Source organism: Heptranchias perlo, chromosome 3 (genome assembly GCF_035084215.1).
Source record: "Heptranchias perlo isolate sHepPer1 chromosome 3, sHepPer1.hap1, whole genome shotgun sequence".
Classification (NCBI taxonomy): domain Eukaryota; kingdom Metazoa; phylum Chordata; class Chondrichthyes; order Hexanchiformes; family Hexanchidae; genus Heptranchias; species Heptranchias perlo.
Window position 1 is genome coordinate 19,596,335 of NC_090327.1, and position 23,713 is coordinate 19,620,047.

Below are 23,713 nucleotides of genomic sequence, written 5' to 3' on the forward strand. Positions count from 1 at the left end.
GTAGTTGTTTGCTCATTTGTTATTCAAACTATATTGATGTCCAAATTTGATTTTCAAACACAGCACATTGATACCAAATAATTTACAATTTAGCATTTTTTTTCAAAGTCTTTACTTAAATGTATGCTGGTTACTTGGTGCATTTTTTTTTGTTAGTTTTATTTGATAAATTGTCAAAATCTATTAGCTAATCACATGGACCTGCTGGTTATGTAACAGAGATTTGTTTTGTTTCCCTGACAACGTTGTTACCTCTGCTGCAGAAGGTGTGATTCCTTACTGTGGTTCAGTTCCAAGGTTAATATTTGCATTGTGCTATTTCATTCAGGTGACCATTCTTCATGGCAGCGAGATTGCCTATGCTACTCAGTCATAGGGACTGCAGCATCAAACCCGAACCCTCTCCTTACCCATTGCCCACATTAATGCAAGGCTCGTCTTTCTTTTCCTAGCCCAGGGCCACTGAGGCCTTAATTTCCTCTCACCCCCTTATCCCTCCTCCTATTAGAGAGTTAGTTTTTAACCTGAGTAGCATTTACCTTTTGTCTGATCCCACAAAGTCTTTTCCTCTGACTGTTGTACACCATTAGAAGTAGGTGATGCCTCAGGTGCCATGAACCCAATTCTGGCCTGTGATTGGAAAGAGGAGAAAACACATTAACAAAACTGACGCTGTTTTTACAAAGACAACCTTCAATTTTTGCATCCATACGATTTGAATTCTATGGCCTTGAAACGCGACCAGGCAGTGTCTGTTTCTCAGGCCCAAAAAATGGCCTCCTGAACCTCCAATATGGTGGGCAGGGAAAGCGCATGCCCATTACAAGCCGGAAGTGCGCCGCCTGCCATATTGATGGTAGGCAAAAAAAAGAGGCGTCCAGGGCCCACGCCTGAAACAGGCATTAGGCCCTTTGTATTTTCAAATAAGGTGCTATTTGAAGCCCCCTACGTAATATCGTCACCCTGAACGCAGCCAGTACCTGAATGTGGAGCCTGGAGAAACAGGCATGCTCCTCCTGGCTCCACGTTCAAACCTCGCGAGCCACATACAACGATGATAATGAGGCCTGAGGCCTAATATTATGTGCCCCTCAGGCCTATCTATTCAGGCACGTGGATTGTCCCCTGCGTGCCCTTTTTTGGGTGTGCTCGAATTTCTAGGCCGATTATTCTATTTAATGCAAATATTCCTTCCAGTTATCTTTTGCATTATACAATAACATCTTGCATTCATCTAGTGCCTTTAATGTAATAAACATCCCAAGGATCCTCACGGATGAGAATAATTCCACATCTAAATCAGAAAAGGCTGGTTTATCAGCAGTTGCAGTACTAGGGTTGTTACAATCGGTCTCTGAATCCTTCAAATAAAATTGGAAAAATGTTAGCCAAATTTCTTGCTCCTGATTTCTAACTCTCACTGGAAAGTGTGCATTTGTTGGTGTTGGAGCATGTTTGGCTGTGATGATATTCTCTATGGAACAGCTTGCCAGTACTCCAGACTCACATGAATAATGCTTACTTGGCTGAGTTACCAAAAGGTTGCCGATGTCCATTAAATCATACTGCAATTACTACCCTCAGGAAATGAATTGAGAGAAAGAGAGAAGGCTGGGAATAAAAAGAGAAAGAGCTCTTGTGTTGATTTTCAATTCATTATTTTCTTCTGCATTTCTGCCACTTGCCAAACCTCTGCAGTGGATAGGACAGGAAGTGAGCAGATTAACTCTGCACTAGATGCACTACCACAGACTGCCCAAGCAACAGAAAATCGAGAAACCAAGCATGGTGTCATATTGGCAATTGCCTTGTGGCAGTTTTGATGGCTTGGCAAGTGCGCAATCCTAGTTATTTTTTCAAGAATTTGAAGGCTTTTATAGACGGGAATCAGCCAGATGAGTAGCTTCTGGTCTTTTCTGCTTCTGTACAGTCTATGTTCCTATGACTTTCAGCTATTCTATGGGATGTTCAGGTTGAAGTGAAGTGGAGGGGGGGGGGGGGTGGGGGGGAAATCTCCAAAATGGGAGATCTAGACCCTTTGCTGTGAGGTTTTGATTCTGTACCATGGGGATGACAGTGTAATGGTCATGGTACCCAGAGGTTGTAAGTTCAAATGCCACCATGGCAAGTTGTGAAATTGAATTTCATAAATCTGGTAATTTTATGGGCTAGTATCAGAAAAATAAGCACGAAAGCTGTCAGTTTGCCACAAAAAGCCAATTGGTTCACTAATGTCCTTCCAGGAAGGAACCTGCCATCCCGACCTAGTCTGACCCTCTGAAGCTGCCTAGTAAGCTATTTAGTTGTGGACATCGCTACAATGTTCAAAAATAAGGAAAAACAGCTACATGGATCTATTAGTAGTGACCTAGGTGTTGTATCTGTACAGCACTTAGGCAATCTCAGCTCAGTTGACCCTGCAAAGTCCTCTTCACGAACATCTGGAGATTGCTGCTCAAGTTGAGACAGCTATCCCATGGACTAGTCAAGCAACAGCTTTACATAATCTTACTCAGTCATATCTTTCAATCCACATCCCCGACTCCTCCATCGCAATCCGTGGCTATGTCCTGTTCCACTGGCAGGAGAGACCCACCAGACGTGGGGACTCAGTAGTATACAGTCAGGTGGGAGTGGCCTTGGGAGTTCTCAGCATTGACTCCAGATCCTCTGAAATCTCATGACTTCAGGTCAAACATGGTCAAGGAAACCACCTGATCACCATCTATCCTCCCCCCCCCTAACTAACAAATCAGTACTCCTCAATGTGGAACATCACTTTGAGAAAACTTTAATAGAATCAAGGCTGGAGAGTGTACTCTGGGTGGGGTCTTCAATGTCAACCACTGAATGAGCTGTCCAAGTTCTGGAGCAGATACCTGCCAGAGAGAGCCTGCATAGATGGTAAGGGAATCAACACAAGGAAGTAACCTACTTGACCCCATCCTCACCTACCTACCTGTCACATCTCTCCATGATAGTATTTGTAGGAGTGACCAAGCAATTACAAGACAAAGTCTTGTCTCCTCAATGAGGTCATCGCCACCATATAGTGTGGCGCTACCGCTGTATTAAGTGGGACATAATATTAGAAATATTCTCCCATTGTTGTCTCATTTACTGTGCCTTTACGTCATCTTAATAATGGCGTAGTGTTAGAAAATCAACCTGTGGCAGAGACTTATTGTTATAGGCACACCCAACTATGTGCAAAAGTATCAAAGGAGCCTTATCATTCTTTAATGTCCTGCCACACTAAACTCCAAATCTACAATTGTACACCAAGGGGAGCCCAAAATCTGAAAGCTGAATGCACCAGATGAATTGTGTCAATTAATGTGTCCACGTACTCTCAAATAAATAATGAGATTCATGCTTTATTGCTATTCTTTCATTTCTTCCATTTTTCCTTTTATGTTCTTTTTATTCCATTCTCCAATTTATCACATTTTACCTCTCTCTTTTCAATTAAACTTCCAGCAGTCCTTTACTAAAGCTGCCCCTGATAATCTGTCTACACACAGTTTATCTTTACATTTTATTTTTGCTATTTTTTGAATCTCAAAGTAATAACTACAACATGCAAGGGAGAAAAATAACCCAAGTAAACAAAGAAATAGCAAAAAGAATGGGAGGAACATAGAAAATAGGAGCAGGAGTAGGCCATTCGGCCCTTCGAGCCTGCTCCGCCATTCAATATCATGGCTGATCCTCTATATCAATACCATATTCCCACTCTCTCCCCATAACCCTTGATGCCTTCTGTGTCTAGAAATCTATCTATCTCCTCCTTAAATATATTCAGCAACTTGACCTCCACAGCCTTCTGTGGTAGAGAATTCCACAGGGTCACCACCCTCTGAGTGAAGAAATTTCTCCTCATCTCAGTCCTCAATGTCCTACCCCGTATATTGAGACTGTGACCCCCTCATTCTGGACCTCCCAGCCAGGAGAAACATCCTCCCTGCATCCAGTCTGTCTAGCCCAATCAGAATTTTATACGTTTCAATGAGATCCCCTCTCATTCTTCTAAACTCGAGTGAATACAGGCCGAGTCGACCCAATCCCTCCTCATACGACAGTCCTGCCATCCCAGGAATTAGTCTGGTGAACCTTCACTGCACTCCCTCTATGGCAAGTATATTCTCTCTTAGGTAAGGAGACCAAAACTGCACACAATACTCCAGGTGTGGTCTCACCATGTCTTACTGCAGTTACTGTATATCTGCAGTAAGACATCCTTGCTCCTGTACTCAAATCCTCTTGCAATGAAGGCCAACATACCATTTGCCTTCCTAACTGCTTGCTGCACCTGCATGTTTGCTTTCAGTGACTGGTATACAAGGACACCCAGGTCCCTTTGTACATCAACATTTCCCAATCTATCACCATTTAAACGATACTCTGCCTTTCTGTTTTTCCTTCCGAAGTGGATAACGTCACATTTATCCACATTATACTGCATCTGCCATGTATTTGCCCACTCACTCAACTTGTCTAAATTGCCTTGAAGCTTCTTTGCATCCTCCTCACAACTCACGATCCCATCTAGTTTTGTGTCGTCAGCAAACTTGGAAATATTACATTTGGTTCCCTCATCCAAATCATTGATATATATTGTGAATAGTTGGGGCCCAAGCACTGATCCCTGTGGTACCCCACTAGTCACCGCCTGCCACCCCGAAAAAGATCCATTTATTCCTACTCTCTGTTTCCTGTCTGTTAACCAATTTTCAATCCATGCCAGTATATTACCGCCAATCCCACGTGCTTTAAATTTTGCACACTAACCTCTTGTGAGACTTTATCAAAGGCCTTCTGAAAATCCAAATAAACCACATCCACTGGTTCTCCCTTATTTATTCTACCAGTTACATCCTCAAAAAACTCCAGTAGGTTTGTCAAACATGATTTCCCTTTCATAAATCCATGTTGACTTTGTCTAATCCCATTGATTTTTTTTTTTTTTTTTTTTTAAGTGTCCTGTTATCACATCCTTTATAATAAACTCTAGCATTTTCCCCTACTACTGTAATTCCCTGTTTTCTCTCCCTCCTTTTTTAAATAGTGGGGTTACATTTGCCACCCTCCAATCTGCAGGAACTGTTCCATAATCTATAGAATTTTGGAAGATGACAACTAACACATCCACTATTTCCATGGCTACCTCTTTTAGTACTCTGGGACGCAGATTATCAGGCCCTGGGGATTTATCGGCTTTCAGGCCCATTAATTTCTCCAGCACTACTTTTTTTTATTAATGCTAATTTCCTTTAACTCCTCCTTCTCACTAGTCCCTTAGTTCTCTAGCATTTCTTTTTGTCCTCTTCCATGAAGACAGAACCAAAGTATTTGTTTAATTGCTCTGTCATTTTCTTGTTTCCCATTATAAATTCTCCTGTTCCTGACTGTAAGGGACCTACATTTGTCTTCACTAATCTTTTTCTTTCTACATACTTGTAGAAGCTTTTACAGTCCACTTTTATATTCCTTGCACGTTTACTCTCATACTCTATTTTTCCCCTCTTAATTAATCTCTTGGTCCTTTTTTGCTGAATTCTAAACTGCTCCCAATCCTCAGGCTTGCTACTTTTTCTGGCAACTTTATATGACTCCTCTTTGGTTCTGATACAATCCTTAATTTCTTTTGTTAGCCATGATTGAGCCGCTTTTCCTTTTGTATTTTTGCGCCAGAAAGGAATGTATAACTGTTGCAGTTCATGCATTCGTTCCTTAAATGTTAGCTATTGCCTATCCACCGTCATGCCTTTTAATGAAACTCCCCAATTTATCATGGCCAACTCACTCCTCATACCATTGTAGTTTCCTTTGTTTAGATTTAGGACCCTAGTTTTGGATTGGACTACTTCATTTTCCATCTTAATGAAGAATTCTTTCATGTTATGGTCACTCTTCCCTAAAAGGACCCTGCACAACAAGAACATCACACAATATGCAGCAGACACTAACATTGTAACACCACCAAACCCAACACAGGTGTGGTTGGAACCAGCAAATAACGCAATTTGCCCCAGGGAAAGTTTTTGGCAAAATTTTCATTGCAGCAAGCTGGAACATGTATTTAGGACAGAAAAATGAATGGAGGACAAAAAGCAGAAGAAATTGGACAAACAATAATATGAGAAGGGGAAGCAACAGGTACAGTGGGGTCAGAATTAGGATTAGGGAAAACATGCATAAATCAATTTAGCCTGAAAGATTCAAAGGGATTGCATAATTCTATGTGATTTGACCAACCATAGTTGCTTCTTCTACACTAGGCTAAATAGTATTTACAGCTGTCTCCAGATAGCTGATGGGCAACGGTAAGCTGCACAGTCTCCCATTCCAGAACACAATGCCTCGGTGAGCAAACCGGTAATTCTTTTATTTTTACTTATAATCAAATAGTTATTTTTGGTAGAATTGGTGGAGAAGGCCACTGCAGTGCTGTATGTTGAAGAATCCCTTTATACTTAATTAGATTGAAAAAAGTAATCGTGTTTGTCAGTGTTGGAGCCATGGAACGGTTATATTTATTAAAATACAAAACAAAAATGAAAACAATATTAAAAGCCACAATTACACTGAGAAAAAGTAACGAGGTAGAGAAACATAAGGAAAAATAAAATGGAAAATGATGCCAGACAGAAGGAATATTGAAATAAAATGAAGGAAAAAAAACATAAGCTTACAGAAAAAAAGAGAAGGGATTCCAAAGAAAAAAAGGAAGTCATTAACGCAATTAAATAAAACAAAAGAGAAACGGAAATGGTAAATAACCTATGAAAGTGCAAAATGGTTCCAAATGTAGCATTAAAGCATTACTTAGAGGTTTAGACACATTAGGTAACATAATCACATTGCCTTTTATTAAGAAAAAACACATGTTGCAGCAATAGAAAAGGCAACCAATTTCACTGCAATAAGCAATACAGCTTTCCTGCAACAATATGTTACTCACAGTGTTTGGGTCCTGATCAGGGTACAGATGGATGCTCACTACGGGTTCAATTTCACGCTTACACTCGCACACCAAGCAGGATCCATCATGACCAGAGCTTCCACCAGGCATTTTGGCGGTGCTGAACCTACACTACGCTACACAACCCAACAGTGAACTAACCAATGGAGTCTATCTGATCAGCTTATAAAGCTCTTATTGTTTCCTTTCTATTTTATTAAGTCCATCACCATGTACATGTATTTGCATGCTCACTCTGAATAAGGAAGCATTTTTATGTCTCGCAAGATTCATGATGGGAACGCGAAACAAAAGTTGTATCTCATGATCCTTGAATTACATGTTTCTTAAAATTACACTTGCATGTTTGTTAAACAGTATCTCAAAATTGAAGAGAAGCTATAGATATTGGAAGCCAGAAGTTAGATTTAGAACACCAACAATATATGTGAATGTGTGCAGATTATGATCAGTTAATGTAGCTATGCACAAGCTATGAAAATAGATTCAAAGTCCCCAGCAACCAAAGGCAACACAACAACCATGACTGTTGATTAGCACATCGTATTTAGCTCATGAGGTGTTGAGATGAGATTTTATAACGACAAAACTCAGTGACTTAAACAGTTTGACTCCCAACTGAGGGCCACATAATACAGTTCCAGAGCTGCCTGCCAGTCAGGCTTGCCACCTTTTCTCTGGATATCACTGGGATTTACATGTCTCCATTACTCTATTTGTCACTCAGATGCATTTTCTTCCATTGCCTTGCTTGCTATACAATCATAGGAACGTAGGAATAGCATAGGCCTTTCAGCCCCTCCAGCATGTTCTGCTATCCAGCAGGGAACTAACTAATGGAATCTATCTGATCAATTTATAAAGCTATTATTGTTGCTTAGTAACCGACTGTCACTCAAGCATAGTTGCCATCCATCACTTTGCATATCACTTCACTGCAATTTTCACCAGGATTCCCCGATGGAGCACGATATAGCACCACATTGTTTTATTTCCTGGAAGAAGGGGAAAATTGGTGCAAATGACTCATAACAGCTCATGTCAGGTGTTCAAAAGATGACATTGATATTTGCCACGGAATGATCTACAGCCCAGATGATCCCACTCTGGGAGAATAAAGGAGAGATTTAATTGAAGTGTATAAAATAATGACGATACTAGGTAGAGTGGATAGGGAGGACCTATTTCCCCTAGCAGAGGGGTTAGAAACCAGTGGGCATAGATTTAAAGTAATTGGTAGAAGAATTAAAGGGGAGCGGAGGAGAATTTTTTTCACCCAGTGGGTGGTGGGGGTCTGGAACGCATTGCCTGAAGGGTGGTAGAGGCAGAAACCCTCAACTCATTTAAATAAGTTCTTGGATGTGCACTTGAAGTGCTGTAACCTACAGGGCTACGGACCAAGTGCTGGAAAGTGGGAGTAAGCTGGATAGCTCTTTTTCAGCCGGCACAGACACAATGGGCTGAATGGCCTCATTCTATGCTGTAACTTTCTATGATCCTTCCATATATTTGAATTGCTATTATTGACAAGGAAAAACCTATTTCTAATTCAGCAACAAAAAAAACATGGAAAATGTAGTTTCCACTCAGAGGTCCATTGCCAACAACAGAAAGTCAAAAAATTATCCAGCATATAACTAGAGTGGGTCAGTGGTTGGTCTTTTTGTGATCATTATATCAGCAGTCAGTTTGAAAAGGTAATTAGACTAAAAGAGTTAGTGGGTAAAAAGTAAAGCCCATTGAGATAAATAGACTTTTAAAAAATGTCCATTTTATTTTTATTCAAGTTGTGTTAAAGTTGCTCACCATGGTGTCAATGCCCTCGGGTTGTGAGATGTTCTGAAGAGCAGATTTCTATATGATCTGTCAAGAGTCAGGTAGTGGGAGTGTTTGTGGTAGAACAAACTTACAATAGAAGCTTTTTCCTCCCCCTTGGATGGATTGCCCGGTCACAGGAAGCTCTCCATCTAAAGCACCTCAGCGAAGAGCTAACAAAATGTTTTCCCAGCAGGACCAAGTGGAATCAGGGACAAGGCAACACTGGAACTGGCTGAGTGGAGGAGAGGAGCTGTAGTTTTCCAACTGGGGTTATTTTAATGCTTGTGGTATCCCAGCTCTAGTTCTTCTGCTGTTAGGCCATTTTCAGTCCGGATAGGTTACTGTTCTGAATATGCATTGTTTGCTCACAGAGAGATATTTGTCAGAGTGTTACGGACAACTTTCTTTCTCGCTTCTCCCCATCTCTGCCTAAGGCAGTGACTTATGTGACATTACGAGCAGCAGCAGCAGCCCTCCGATATCTTGCCCATGCACAAGTCTTGATAATCAGCCCTGTGGGCCAATTCTGTCTTTTCCTGATCTCCACGCATGGGCATTTCTCAGGAAGAATCATCGGATAATCGGAATGGGAACCCCTGCTGGTTTTTAAAATATTGAGGCTGATTGCAATGCTTATACTGCTGTGCTGGTTGAAATCAGCCAACTCAGCACAGGACAAGAATTGGACTTTCAGCCTTTGTGGTGTGTATGGCCCATTACCACACCATGCACTGCATTTAACCATCAGCTAACCAATAACTGACGACTCAGTTAAACATTGGGAAGGCCGAAGCCATCATTTATGACCCATGCTAAAAACTCATGCTTCTTTAACCAAACCTTTTGGTCACCCTTCCTAATATTTCCTTCTTTGGCTCAGTGTCCATTTATTTCTGATTATGTCTCTGAAGCATCATGGGATGTTTTTCTATGTTAAAGGTGATAAACAATAACAATTTGCTTTTATATAACACCCAAAGCAACAAAAGAGCCCCATCCAGATCTCTTATGTTGCATTTGCTTTTATGCATCTCTGTAGTGTAGTATTTCATTTGAAAGAAATACATGAAGGTCCTCCACTCTTCAGTTTGAAGGACAATACTCTGTACAGTGCTGTCTGCAGCAAATTAACTGACCTGGCAAAAGTATATAACAGAAATAGTTTAATTTGAATCACAAGTCCTCCACTGGTTACATCTTCAGGCCAGGCACAGATTACTCGTATAGTTTACTGAGTTCCATTGGATAGCCAAGTTCTGAGTCATTGAATATCATATGCCAGTCAGTACTTATGATACGAAAGGCTCTCACTCCAAGAACATTTTGGTGCTTAATTTGAATGATCGCTGGAAAATGTTTTCAATTAGGGTTGCAGATTAGTAACGTTATAGCCTAGAGATTGCGGTCAGCATGGAGCTTAATGCTGGCAGCAATTCATTGTATCACAGTATCATTGTAGTTACAGCACAGGAGGAGGCCTTTCCGCCCATCGTGCCTGTGCCGGCCCTTTGACAGAGCTATCCAATTAATCCCATTCCCCCGCACTTTCCCCATAGCCCTGTACATTTTTCCCCTTCAAGTATTTATCCAATTCCCTTTTGAAAGTTACTGTTCTGCATCCACCACCCTTTCAGGCAGTGCATTCTAGATCATTACGACTCACTGCATTAAAAAAAATGTTTCCTCATGTCGCCTCTGGCTCTGTTGGCAATCACCTTAAATCTGTGTCCTCTGGTTACTGACCCTTCCGCCACTGGAAAAAGTTTCTCCTTATTTACTCTGTCAAAACCGTTCATGCTTTTGAACACCTCGATCAAATCTCCCCATAACCTCTGTTTTAAGAAGAACAACCCCAGCTTCTCCACATAATTGAAGTCCCTCATCCCTGGCACCATTCTTGTGAACCTCTCCTGCACCCTGTCTAAAGCCTAGACATCCCTTCTAAAGTGTGGTGCCCAAAATTGAATACAATACTCCAGGCTGAGGCCTAACCAGTGTTTTATAAAAGGTTTAACAATAACTTCCTTGCTTTTGTACTCTATGCCTCTATTAATAAAGCCCAGAATCCCATATGTTTTTTTTAAACAGCATTCTCAAATTGTCCTGCCACCTTCAAAGTACCACATAATAGACTTGTGTATGTGTACCCCTAGGTCTCTCCATTCCTGCAGCCTCTTTAAAATTGTACCATTTAGTTTATATTGCCTCTCTTCATTCTTCCTATCAAAATGCATCACTTCACAATTCTCTGCATTAAATTTCATCTGCCTTGTGTCTGCCCATTTCACCAGTCTGTCTATGTCCTCCTGAAGTCTATCACAATCCTCCATGTTGTTTACAACATTTGAGTTTCATGTCTAATGCAGACTTTGAAATTATACATTTTATACCCAAATCCAGGTAATATATTTCAAAAAGAGCAGTGATCCTAATACTGACCCCCCCCCCCAGGGGAACACCACTGTATACATCCCTCCAGTCAGAAAAACAACCATTCACCATTACTCTCTTTCTGTCCCCTAGTCAATTTTGTATCCACACTGCCACTGTCCCTTTAATTCCATGGCCTTTAATTTTGCTAATAAGTCTATTATGTGGTACTTTAACAAATGCCTTTTGAAAGTCCATATACACATCAACCGCACTACCCTCATCAACCCTATCCATTACTTCATCAAAGGACTCAATCAAGTTAGTCAAACACGATTTTCCTTTAACAAATCCATGCTGACTTTCATTTATTAGCAGATACTTTTCCAAGTGCGAATTTATTTTGTCCCTGATTAGTATCTCTAAAAGTTTCCCCACCACCGACGTTAGGCTGACTGGCCTGTAATTGCAGGGTTTATCCCTCTCCCCTTTTTTGAACAGGGGTGTAACATTTGCAATCCTCCAGTCTTCCAGCACCATCCTCATATCTAAGGAGGATTGGAAGATTGTGGCTAGAGCCCCCGCAATTTCCACCCTTACTTCCCTCAGTAACCGAGGATGCATCCCATCTGGATGGGTGACTTTTCTACTTTGAATACTGCCAATCTTTTAAATACCTCCTCTTTATCTATTTTTATCCTGTCCAATATCGCTACTAACTCCTCCTTTACTGCTACAAGGGCAGCATCTTCTTCTCTAGTGAAGACCGATGCGAAGTATCATTTAGTACCGCAGCCATGCCCTCTGCCTCCGCAAGAAGATCTCCTTTTTTGTCCCTCATTGGTCCCATTCTTCCTTTGACTACCCTTTTACTATTTATGTTTATAAAAGACTTTTGGTTTCCCTTTTATGTTAGCCGCTTATCTATCCTCATCCTCTCTCTTTGCCCCTCTTATTCCCTTTTTTAGATCTCCTCTGTACTTTCTGTATTCAGCCCTGTTCTCTGCTATATTATGAACCTTACTTTCATCTTAAGCCTCCTTTTTCTTTTATTTTAATCTCTATATCTTTATTCATCAAACGAGCTCTAGCTTTGGATGCCCTTCCTTTCCCCCCTCATAGGGATGTGTCTACTCTGTACCCGAACCAACTCCTCCACTGAAATTTGCCCTCCTCCAGTTAATCATTTTTACATTTGATTGTTTCTTGTTCTTTTGTATAACTATTCCAAACCTAATGATATTATGATCACTGTTCCCCCACTGAAACATGCTCCACCTGCCCCACGTCATTCCCCTGAACTAGATCTAGCACCGTTTCCTTCCTGGTCGGGCTGGAAACACACTGTTCAGAAAGTTCTCGAACACATCTCAGGAATTCCTCTCCCTCTTTGCCTTTTACACTGTTACTGTCCCAGTCTATATTGAGATAACTGAAGTCCCCCATTATCACTACTCTATAGTTCTTGCATCTTTCTTTAATTTGCCTGCAAATGTTCTCCTCTATCTCATTCCCCTTCAAGTCACACACCATCCCAACTTGGAAATATATCGCCGTTCCTTCATCGTCGCTGGGTCAAAATCCTGGAACTCCCTTCCTAACAGCACTGTGGGAGAACCTTCACCACAAGGACTGCAGCGGTTCAAAGCAACGGCTCACCACCACCTTCCCAAGGGCAATTAGGGATGTGCAATAAATGCCGGCCTTGCCAGTGATGCCCACATCCCTTGAACGAATAATAAAAAATCGCCTTCCGACTATTTGGTGGCCTATAGTGTGCCTCCAGTAGCATAATAGCTCCCCTATTGTTCCTTAATTCTAACCAAATAGATTCTTTGACCCCAAAACTACATCATCCTTTCCAGCGCTATAATAGTTTCTTTGATCAATACTGCCATCTCCTCCTCCTCCTTTCTTTCACTATCTTTTCTGAATAACTTGTAGCCAGGAATATTAAGTACCCAAACCTCCCCTTCTTTGAGCCAAATCTCCGTCATTGCCATTATATCATAGTCCCGTGTGGCGACTTGAGCCTGCAGCTCACCAACCTTATTTACCATGCTATGTGCATTTATGCACATGCACTCCAATCTCATTTAAGATTGCCTCGCATTTGCCCACTGTTCTTTACCCTAGTGCAACTTGTCCCTCCCAGTCCTCTGTGCACCTTGTTTCTCCTCTCTAATGTTCCATCCTGGTGCCCATCCCCCTGCCAAATTAGTTTAAACCCTCCCCCACAGCACGAGCTAACCTCCCCACGAGAACATTGGTCCCAGCTCTGTTGACATGCAACCCATCCATCTTGAACAGATCCCTCCTGCCCCAGAACTGGTCCCAATGCCCCAGGAATCTGAAGCCCTCCCTCCTGCACCATTGCTCCAGCCATGCATTAGCTTGTCTTATCCCACTATTTCCTATACTCACTAGCGGGTCGCACTGGGAGTAACCCGGAGATAACTACCTTTGAGGTCCTGCTTTTTAACTTCCTCCCTAGCTCCTGAAACTCTGACTGCAGGACTTTGACCCTTTTCCCTCCTATGTTATTGGTTCCCACATGGACCACATTTTCTGGCTGTTTCCCTTCCCCCCTCAAAATGTTCTGTACCTCTCAGTGATGTTCTTTACTCTGGCACTAGGGTAACTGTGCAATAGAGAGCAACAATGTCAGGAATAGCACTTTGTTACCGCTGTTTCACTGCTGAATGAAACCTATGAAGTGCAAGTGCTAAGATGCACAGTTCATCTGTTAGGATAATTGAGCCAGCTGAATGGGCATTTAGAAGAATGCACAAATGCATTGATACAATGGTAGCCTTTGGGCCATAATTTGGTGTGGCAGGACATCTAACAGCGTCTGCCATTAATTAGACTTGCCCTTGCACATTTAGGTTTTTAATTTTTTTGCGTGGCAAATTGCTGGAAGTGCGAGCTGAATGTCGCAGTGTGGGAAACAGGGCATCTGGGACCTGAGTGAACAGGGCAAGCAACTGGGTATCTCCTTAATCATTCAGATTGAAGGATTGTGAAATAAACAGTGAAAAGACTGAGAAGGAAGTGTAAATTAGAGTGGGTGAATTCAATGTCAAATCAGGAACAGAATGAGAAATAAAGAGGGAAAGAAAGACTGGAGTAAGTGAGAGAAAAAGAGAGACAGAAAAGTAAACATTTCTTTTTAAATTTTACATTTTTAATATCTGCAAGAACGATTAAAACCTGAAGGAATGAGACGCCACACTTGTAATAGTTAATTTTCAGTGAAAAAAAGAGGTAGCATGGCAGTAATTAACACTTATCGCAGGCCAATCAGTCGAACGTTGGAGGTGGAAAAACTACAAGACACCATTGTCAAGGACAAAATTAATTCTCACTTGGAGAAGCATGGGTTAATAAGGAAAAGCCAGCACGGATTTGTTAAAGGCAAATCATGTCTGACTAACCTGATTGAGTTCTTTGATGAAGTAACAGAGAGGGGGGGTTGATGAAGGTAGTGCAGTAGATGTTGTACATGTGGACTTTCAAAAGGCATTTGATAAAGTAGCACCTAATAGACTTATTGGAAAATAGATAAACATGTTATTAAAGCGATGGTGGTAACTTGGGTACATAATTGGCTAAGGGATAGGAGGCAGAGAGTAGTGGTGAACGGATGTTTTTCTGACCTGAGAGAAGTATGCAGTGGGGTCCCCCAGAGGTCGGTATTGGACCATGGCTTTTCTTGTTATATATAAATGCCCTGGACTTGGGTATAGGGAATGCAATTTCAAAGATTGCAGATGATACAAAACTTGGCGATGTAGTAAATAGTGAGGAGGATAGTAGGAGGACATAGACAGATTGGTGAAATGGGCAGACACATGGCAGATGCCATTTAATGCAGGTAAGTGTGAAATTATGCACTTTGGGAAGAATAACATCGAGAGGCAGTATCATCTAAATGGTATTATTTTGAGGAGGGTGCAAGAGCAGAAGGACCTAGGGGTGCATATTCACAAATCTTTGAAGGTGAGGCAAGTTGATAAGGCCGTTAAGAAAGTGTATGCGATACTTTGCTTTTAAATAGGGTACATTGAATACAAAAGCAAGGAAGTCATGCTAAACCTATACATATCACTGATTAAACCTCAGCTGGAGTATTGTGTGCAATTCTGGGCATCACAATTTAGGAAGGATGTCAAGGCCTTGGAGAGAGTACAGAGGAGGTTTACTAGGATGACACCATGCTTGAGGGACTTCAGTTATGTGGAGAGATTGGAGAAGCTGGGATTGTTCTCCTTAGAGCAGAGAAGGTTAAGGGGAGACCTAATAGAGGTATTCAAAATTATAAGGGGTTTTGAAAGAGTAAGTAGGGAGAAACGGTTTCCTCCGGCAAGTGGGTCAGTAACCAGAGGTCATAGATTTAAAATAATTGACAAAAAAAAAACTAGATGAGAAATGAGGAGAAATTTTTTTCCACACAGAGGGTTGTTAAGATCTGGAACGCACTTCCTGAAAGGGTGCTGGAAGCAGATTCCATAGGAACTTTCATAAGGCAATTGGCCGTATACTTGAAGAGGACTAATTTGCAGGGTTAGGGGGAAAAAAGCTGGGGTGTGGGACTAAATTGGACAGCTCTTTCAATGAGCCGGCACAGGCATGATGGGCCGAATGGCCTTCTTCTGTGCTGTAAGATTCTATGATTCTAAAAGGGTACTTAGACTGAAATGGACAAGACAACTCTGTGATGAGTTTAGCTCGTATCTACCGCGAAATACAGCAACTCCATGGCGTTCAATGTATTTTAATGATAAGGCAGACAGTGAGATGCCATTTTCACAAAGCTAACAGTGGAGGGGCTAATCTTGAACAGCAACTTTTGGATATTCACGTTTAACCGCGCATCTGCCCCTCATCTGTAGTTGCTGCAGCATTTGCGCATAAATAATGGAAAACGCCATTAGCCTCACCGTTATTTTGACAGCAAAATCTGGCCCTTCATTTAAAGATGAGCTGGTTCAAATTTTCCTTTCACTTTCTAAGTTTATGCACTCTAAGGAGGCCACATTAATTGCCAAGTCAGCACTGGGCTTGGCAGAAGAGGCCAGGTGGAAAGGGCCACCCAAGATGTTAAGCAGCATGTGTGATATTCTGTCATGTGATGTAGTTAAGTCCAAAACTAGGGACTTAAATTTAAACAAAGCCGATTACGTAGGTATGAGGGGCGAGTTGGCTGAGGTAGATTTGGAAATTAGGTTAAAAGATATGATGGTAGATAAGCAATGGTGAACATTTAAAGAAATAATTCATAATTATCAACGACTATACATTCCCTTGAGGAATAAAAACTCCACGGGAAAAATGATCCAACCGTGGCTAACTAGAGAAGTTAAGGATAGTATTAAATTAAAAGAAGAAGCTTACAATGTTGCCAAAAAGAGTAGTAAGCCTGAGGATTGGGAGGGTTTTAGAAATCAGCAAAGGATGATCAAGAAATTGATAAACAGAGAAAATTGAATATGAGAGTAAACTAGCAAGAAATATAAAAGCAGATTGTAAGAGCTTCTACAAGTATGTAAAAAGGAAGAGATTAGCGAAAGTAAGCATGGGTCGCTTAGAGACAGAGACAGAGAGGAGAAATTATAATGGGGAATAAGGAAATGGCAGAGATGATAAACAAATATTTTGTATCTGATTTCACAGTAGAAGACACAAAACATACTGGAAATAGTGGGGAATCAAGGGGCTAATGAGAGTGAGGAACTTAAAGTAATTTAAAATTAGTAAAGAAAACGTACTGGAAAAAATAATGCGACTAAAAGCCAATAAATCCCCTGGACCTGATGGCCTACATCCTAGGGTTTAAAAAGAGGTGGCTGTCGAGATAGGGGGTGCATTGGTTTTGATCTTCCAGAATTCCCTAGATTCTCGAATGATCCCCATGGATTAGAAGATAGCAAATGTAACCCCGCTATTCAAGAAAGGAAGGAGAGAGAAAACAGGGAACTATAGGCCAATCAGCCTGATATCAATAGTAGGGAAAATGCTAGAATCTATTATTAAGGACATAGTAACAGGGCAATTAGAGAATCATAATGTGATTAGGCAGAGTCAACATGGTATTATGAAAGGGAAGTAGTGTTTGACAAATCTTAGATGAGGGGGCCGAGTGTAATGTATCCAAGTTTGCTGATGATACAAAGCTAGGTGACAAAATAAGCTGTGAGGAGAATGCAAAGAGACTGCAAAGGGATATGACAGGTTAAGTAAGTGGGCGAGGAGGTGGCAGATGGACTATAATGTGGGGAAATGTGAAATTATCCACTTTGGTAAGAATAGAAAAGCAGAATATTTTTTAAATGGTGAGAGTCTAAGAAATGTTGGTAGTCAGAGGGATTTGCGTGTCCTTGTACATGAATCACAGAATGTTAACATGCAGGTACAGCAAGCAATTAGGAAGGCAAATGGTATGTTAGCCTTTATTGCAAGGGGGTTGGAGTATAAGAGTAAGGAGGTCTTGCTGCAATTATATAGGGCTCTGCTGAGACCACACTTGGAGTAGAGTGTACAGTTTTGGTCTCCTTACCCAAGGAAAGATATACTTGCCTTAGAGAGGGTGCAACAAAGGTTCACTAGATTGATTCCTGGGATGAGACGGTTGTCCTATGAGGAGAGGTAAAGTAGAATGGGCCTATGTTCTCTGGAGTTTAGAAGAATGAGAGGTGATCTCATTGAAACATAAAATTCTGAGGGCTTGACAGGGTAGATGCTGAGAGGCTGTTTTCCCCAGTTGGAGAGTCTAGAACTAGAGGTCATAGCCTCAAGATAAGGGGTCGGCCATTTAGGACTGAGATGAGGAAAAATTTCTTCACTCAGAGGGTTATGAATCTTTGGAATTCTCTACCCCAGAGGGCTGAGGATGCTCAGTCATTGAGTATATGCAAGACTGAGATCGATGGAAATTTGGACACTAAGGGAATCAAGGGCTATGAGGATACGGCAACTGGAGCCGAGGTAGAAGATCAGCCATAATCTTACTGAATGGTGGAGCAGGCTCGAGGGGCTCTATGGCCTACTCCTGCTCCTATTTCTTATGTTCTTATGTGCACAATAATGGCCCTATATGACCCAAAAGAGATTTTTTTAAATCTCACTGTGGATGTGGTATGTGTCCATCAGCCCAGAATCATGCAGGGTATTGCCCATTTTCCCAGAACTCTCATGATGTCTTGTTTTTTTTTAAGGCAATCACCTGTGTCCCCCTTATTTGAAGGGGAATGAAGAGCTATAGGATGGCCTCACGGAGACCGAGACTACCCTATGCAGACATGGCTCATGACACATGTCAAACACAGACATAGAAGTACATAAAAGTTGCAACACGGAAACAGGCCATTCGGCCCAATCAATCCATGCTGGCGTTTATATCTCATGTGAGCAAACAGTTCCAATCACATTTGTCCACCCTGTTCCCACAACCCTTCAACCTTTTCCTTCATCCACCTAGCCAATCTAATCTTGACTGTTGACATAGTTTCTGTCTCAACCAGACCCTGGAAGTGAATTCCACAGCCTCACATTTCTCAGTGTAAAGAATTTTCTCCTACCCTGTGTTTTAAGTTTATTACATTTAACCTTGTATCTATGATCCCACATTCTAGACTGGAAATAGTCTCTCCCACCCTTTCATAATTTTGAACACGTCTACCATATCTGCGTCGGCTTTTTAATTAAAATCTAAAATGGTCTTGATTGACCTGCTTTAGCATGAATGGAGTCCTGCTTCACAGAGAACAATATCCCAGCTATTTATGCAGGGATAAATACTGGAAAGAAGTCCTGACTGGTGAGGTTTGGCGTGCCTGTCTCTCTGCTCCTGTATTAATATAGGCAACCTTAATTTAGAGCTGACTCACGTCCAATTAACATAAAATGTTAACTCTTCGGGCATCCAGACTGCTTGCCTGACCTGTAACCCACCAATAGGACACATGTACATCCTCGTAGAGGCCAGTACACCTCCATTCACTCAGCACACCAGCCATCACAAATATACCAGGTCCCCTTCCAGGCTCAGTAGCGGGAATATCCAGTGTAAGGAATCCCCTACCTCAATCTCCACCCCCCCTCCCCCCCAATCGACCCCCAGCCATCATTTTCCTTGTAAGGGGCAGATGGAGGACTTACAGCAAAAGACCATGGAACCCTTGTGGAATTCTGACACTTTTTTTCCATTCTTTCTAATCCTTGCTTTAGCAACATCTGGTGGTCTGTGAATGCTGGTTAAATTGTGCATGAAACAGTTACTTCTGCTGAGAGCTACAGATGAAGGGGTGGGGGGAGGGGAGGGGGTGGGGGGACGGCAAGGAGCTCCCAGGTCATACGTGTACCACTGTGGTACATACAATTTCACACAGGACCAATAAACTGATCTCTGTCATGCCAAGTGCAAGAAGCAAAGTGGAATACAGGTGTTCTCCACAGGGGGAAAAGGGTAAATTAGAAAGAGAGTTATCTAGTGTCCTGGCAACTAGTTATACAATAACAAAGAAAATGTCCATATCCTCTTTACTGGAAAATTCTACATGGCACAAATTCTACATGGAGCAAAATACTATCAAAGGTACATTATCGCATGACATTTCCTAAAATGAAATTCAACTGAAAGCTATTTTAGTTTCATGTACTGAATCACTGGTGGAAGCATAATGCATGTACTCACTCTGTAGTTCAGGCATTCCCTTAGGCCTTACTCATTTGAATATTATAGGTGCTTAATAAATGCAAATATCTTTCTGTCTTTAAACCCATATCCACTATCTCTCCAATTTTCTCTCTTCCTTTTCTGAAAGCAATTACTTGTGCAGAGCTATAGTTCCACAAATACCAGCAGCTGTGAACCTGGATAATATTTTTGGCAAGCCATCTGATCGCAGGGGAGCCAGGGGTTCCTTTGGTCCCTGGCAGTTGTAATCTCCTGGGGCTGCACGTTGCCAAGTTCAGGATGGTTTGCCACAACACCTCGGCCCCCGCTCACCCAACTCCCATCCCGAGTTAAAATCGGGGCCAGAGCTGACACCTCTTGGACTACCAGGACAGCACAATCTAAGGCTTAGAGATCTTTGAAGGCAATAGCATTGCTCTGCAATTGATGCAAGTTCCTTGACATCAAAGAGTACTGCTAAATGCATGATATAATACTAAAAGGAATTCACAGGAAATCGTTTCCATTATCATTCCCCAGAGGGGAAGATATCTGGGTGATGTAGAAACACATGTATCAGATTTCCTCCTACACTGCACCACCCACATACATCGTCGTTGTAGCTCATTGATTTTCTCTGACTCTGCTGCTGTGTTTTCCTTGCTGCCCCCTTCTCTCCCATTTCTCTTGCTGGCCTTTCTCTCCTGCCCCTTATGTCTCTTAGTGTTCATGCTTCCCACTCCCCTTCAATGCTCTTGCTGCCTCCTTTCTTAATACTCTTGTTATCCCCTCTGCCTCACCGTTCTTGCTGCCTTTCTCTTTCATTTCTCTGGTCAGAAACATGTTTAATATGGAATGCAACCTGACTCAGAAGGATCTTTTAAATAACTGGACAGTTGCAGTGATGTGTCCCTCATACTCGAGGATGACGGTGCCAACAAAAAAGGGAGCAGAATTCATGGTAGATGGGTGCATTGATGACCATCCAGGCCGATACATGACAGACATTGTCTACTACAAGCCTCATATAACGATCTTACTGGGGAGGGGGGGGGGCGGGGGGGTGTCTCCCGTTGATCCCGCTGACGTTGTTGATCGTTCCATCTCTCATGTCTTGCCTCCACTCTGGATCGGCACTGTAGCTCAAAGCCTTTCACCCCTTCTGGCCAGGGTTTCCCAAGTGTCAACGACCATGTTGCGCTGTGTCAAGTGAATCTTCAGTGTGTCCCTGTCGCGCCTTTGTTGTCCGCCCTGCTTTCATCTGCCATCCACCAGTTCTCCATAAAGCTTCCATTCCATCCTAACAACATGTCCAGCCCAATGAAGCGGAGCATTGATTATCACAGCCTCAATGCTGGTGCTGTCAGCACATTTGGATGAGAGGTTAAACAAAGGTCCCGTCTACTCTCGCAGGTGGACATAAAAGATTCCATGGCAATGTCCAAAGGAGTGTGTACCCCGGTGTCCTGAACATTATTTATCCCTCAACCAACATCACTAAAACAGATTATCTGGTCATTTCCACAGCAGTTTGCGGGACCTTGCTGTGCACCAATCGGCTGTCGTGTTTCCTACATTACAACAGTGACTATACTTCAAAAGTACTTAATTGGCTGTTGAGTCATTTGGGACGTCCTGAGACAGTGAATGGGGCTTTATAAATGTAAATCTTTCTTTCCTTTCCTTTTCGTCGTTAGTGATCTTGTCCCCCCACATTACACAAAGTAAGGTGCAAAGGTATCTTTGGTGAAACCTTTCCAGGTCTTGAGTGTGCCTTCTTTAGAGCGTCCATGTTTCGTATCTATACGGTATAAGTGCTAATTAGGAAAGATATTTCGGGCTATTGTGGATAAAGCTATGAAACTGTCAACTCAGTGCTGCAGTCAAAGAGGCAAATGAGGTACTGAGTTGCTTTACCACAGAAATAGAGTAGAAATGAAACGAGATGTGCAAGGGCCTGTCTGGTGGAATGTGTGTAGATCTGGTCACCTAACCAGAGAAAACCTCATCGTTCGAGAGTAGAAGTGATCATGATTCTGGGGTTTAGGAATCTACGTTATCAGGAAATCGTAGAATGATACAGCACAGAAGGAGGCCATTCGGCCAATCATGCCTGTGCCAGCTCTTTGAAAGGACTATCCAATTAATTAGTCCTATTCCTCTGCTCTTTCCCCATAGCCCGGCAAATTATTCCTCTTCAAGTATTTATCCAATGCCCCTTTGGAAGCTATTATTGAATCTGTTTCCACCACCCTTTCAGGCAGCGCATTCCAGATCATAACTCGCTGCGTAAAAAAATATTTCCTCATGTCACCTCTTGTTCTTTTACCAATTACCTTAAATCTGTGTCCTCTGGTTGCCAGCCTTTGTGCCACTGGAAATAGTTTCTCCTTATTTACTCTATCAAAACCCATCATGATTTTGAACACCTCTATCAAATCTCCCCTTAACCTTCTCTGCTCTAAGGAGAACAAGCCTAGACCCTCTAGTCTCTCCATGTAACTGAAGACATTCTAGTAAATCTCCTTGGCACCCTCTCTAAGGCCTTGACATCCTTTGTAAAAGGTGGTGCCCAGAATTGAACACAATACTCCAGTTGAGGCCTAACCAGTGTTTTATAAAAGGTTCAACATAACTTCCTTGCTTTTGTACTCTATGCCTCTATTGATAAAGCCAAGGATCCTGTATGCCTTTTCAACTTGTCCTGCCACCTTCAAAGATTTATGTATGTGCACCCCCAGATCTCTGTTCCTGCACCCCCTTGACAATTGTACTATTTAGTTTATATTGCCTCTACTCATTCTTCCTACCAAAATGAATCACTTTACACTTCTCTGCATTAAATTTCATCTGCCTTGTGTCTGTCCATTTCACCAGTCTGTCTATGTCCTCCTGTGGTCTTGTATTATCCTCCTCACTGTTTACAACATTTCTGAGTTTGTGTCATGTGCAAACTTTGAAATTATGCCCTGTATACCCAAGTCCAGGTCATTAATGTACATCAAAAAGAGCGGTGGTCCCAAAACTGACACCTGGGTGACACCACTGTATACTTCCCTCCAGTCTTAAAAACAACCGTTCACCACTACTCTCTGCTTTCTGTCCCTTAGCAAATTGCATATCCACGCAGCAACTGCCCCTTTAATCCCACTGGCTTCAATTTTGTAACAAGTCCATTATGTGATACTTTATCAAACACCTTTTGAAAGTCTATATACACATCAACCACACTACTCTTATCAACTCTCTCCGTTACTTCATCAAAGAACTCAATCAAGTTAGTCAAACACGATTCGCCTTTAACAAATGTGTGGGTTTTCATTAACCCATATTTTTCCAAGTGCCAATTAATTTTGTCCCAGATTAATGTCTCTAAAAGTTTCCCCACCACCGACTTGAGGCTTACTGGCCTGTAATTGCAGGGTTTATCCCTCTCCATTTTTTGAACAGGGGTGTAACATTTGCAATCCTCCAGTCTTCTGGCACCATCCCCATATCTAAGCAGGTTTGGAAGATTATGGCCAGAGCCTCTGCAATTTCCACCCTTACTTCCCTCAGTAATCTAGGATGCATCCCATCTGGACCAGGTGACTTTTCTACTTTGCGCACTGCCGATCTTTTTAGTACCTCATCTTTATCTATTTTTATCCTATCCAATATTGCTACTACCTCCTCCTTCACTGTGACATTTGCAGCATCCTCTTCTTTAGTGAAGGCAGATGCAAAAGTATTCATTTAGTACCTCAGCCATGCCCTCTGCCTCCACATGATTTCCTTTTTGGGCCCTAATCGATCCCACACTTCCTTTGATTACCCTTTCACTATTTATATGTTTATAAAAGATTTTTGCGTTCCCTTTTATG

At 41.9% G+C, this 23,713-nt stretch overlaps 1 protein-coding gene across 4 annotated transcripts in view; it reads right to left on the reverse strand.

Annotated features, from left to right (window-relative positions):
• The window catches only part of arhgap28 (Rho GTPase activating protein 28), a 185,377-nt gene that overhangs the window by 35,484 nt on the left and 126,180 nt on the right, over nt 1–23,713 (reverse strand). For all 4 annotated transcript variants that reach the window (XM_067978420.1, XM_067978421.1, XM_067978422.1 and 1 more), the window contains exon 4: nt 540–630. In XM_067978420.1, the coding sequence (XP_067834521.1) occupies nt 540–630 (91 nt within the window). The remainder of the gene's footprint in view (nt 1–539; nt 631–23,713) is intronic.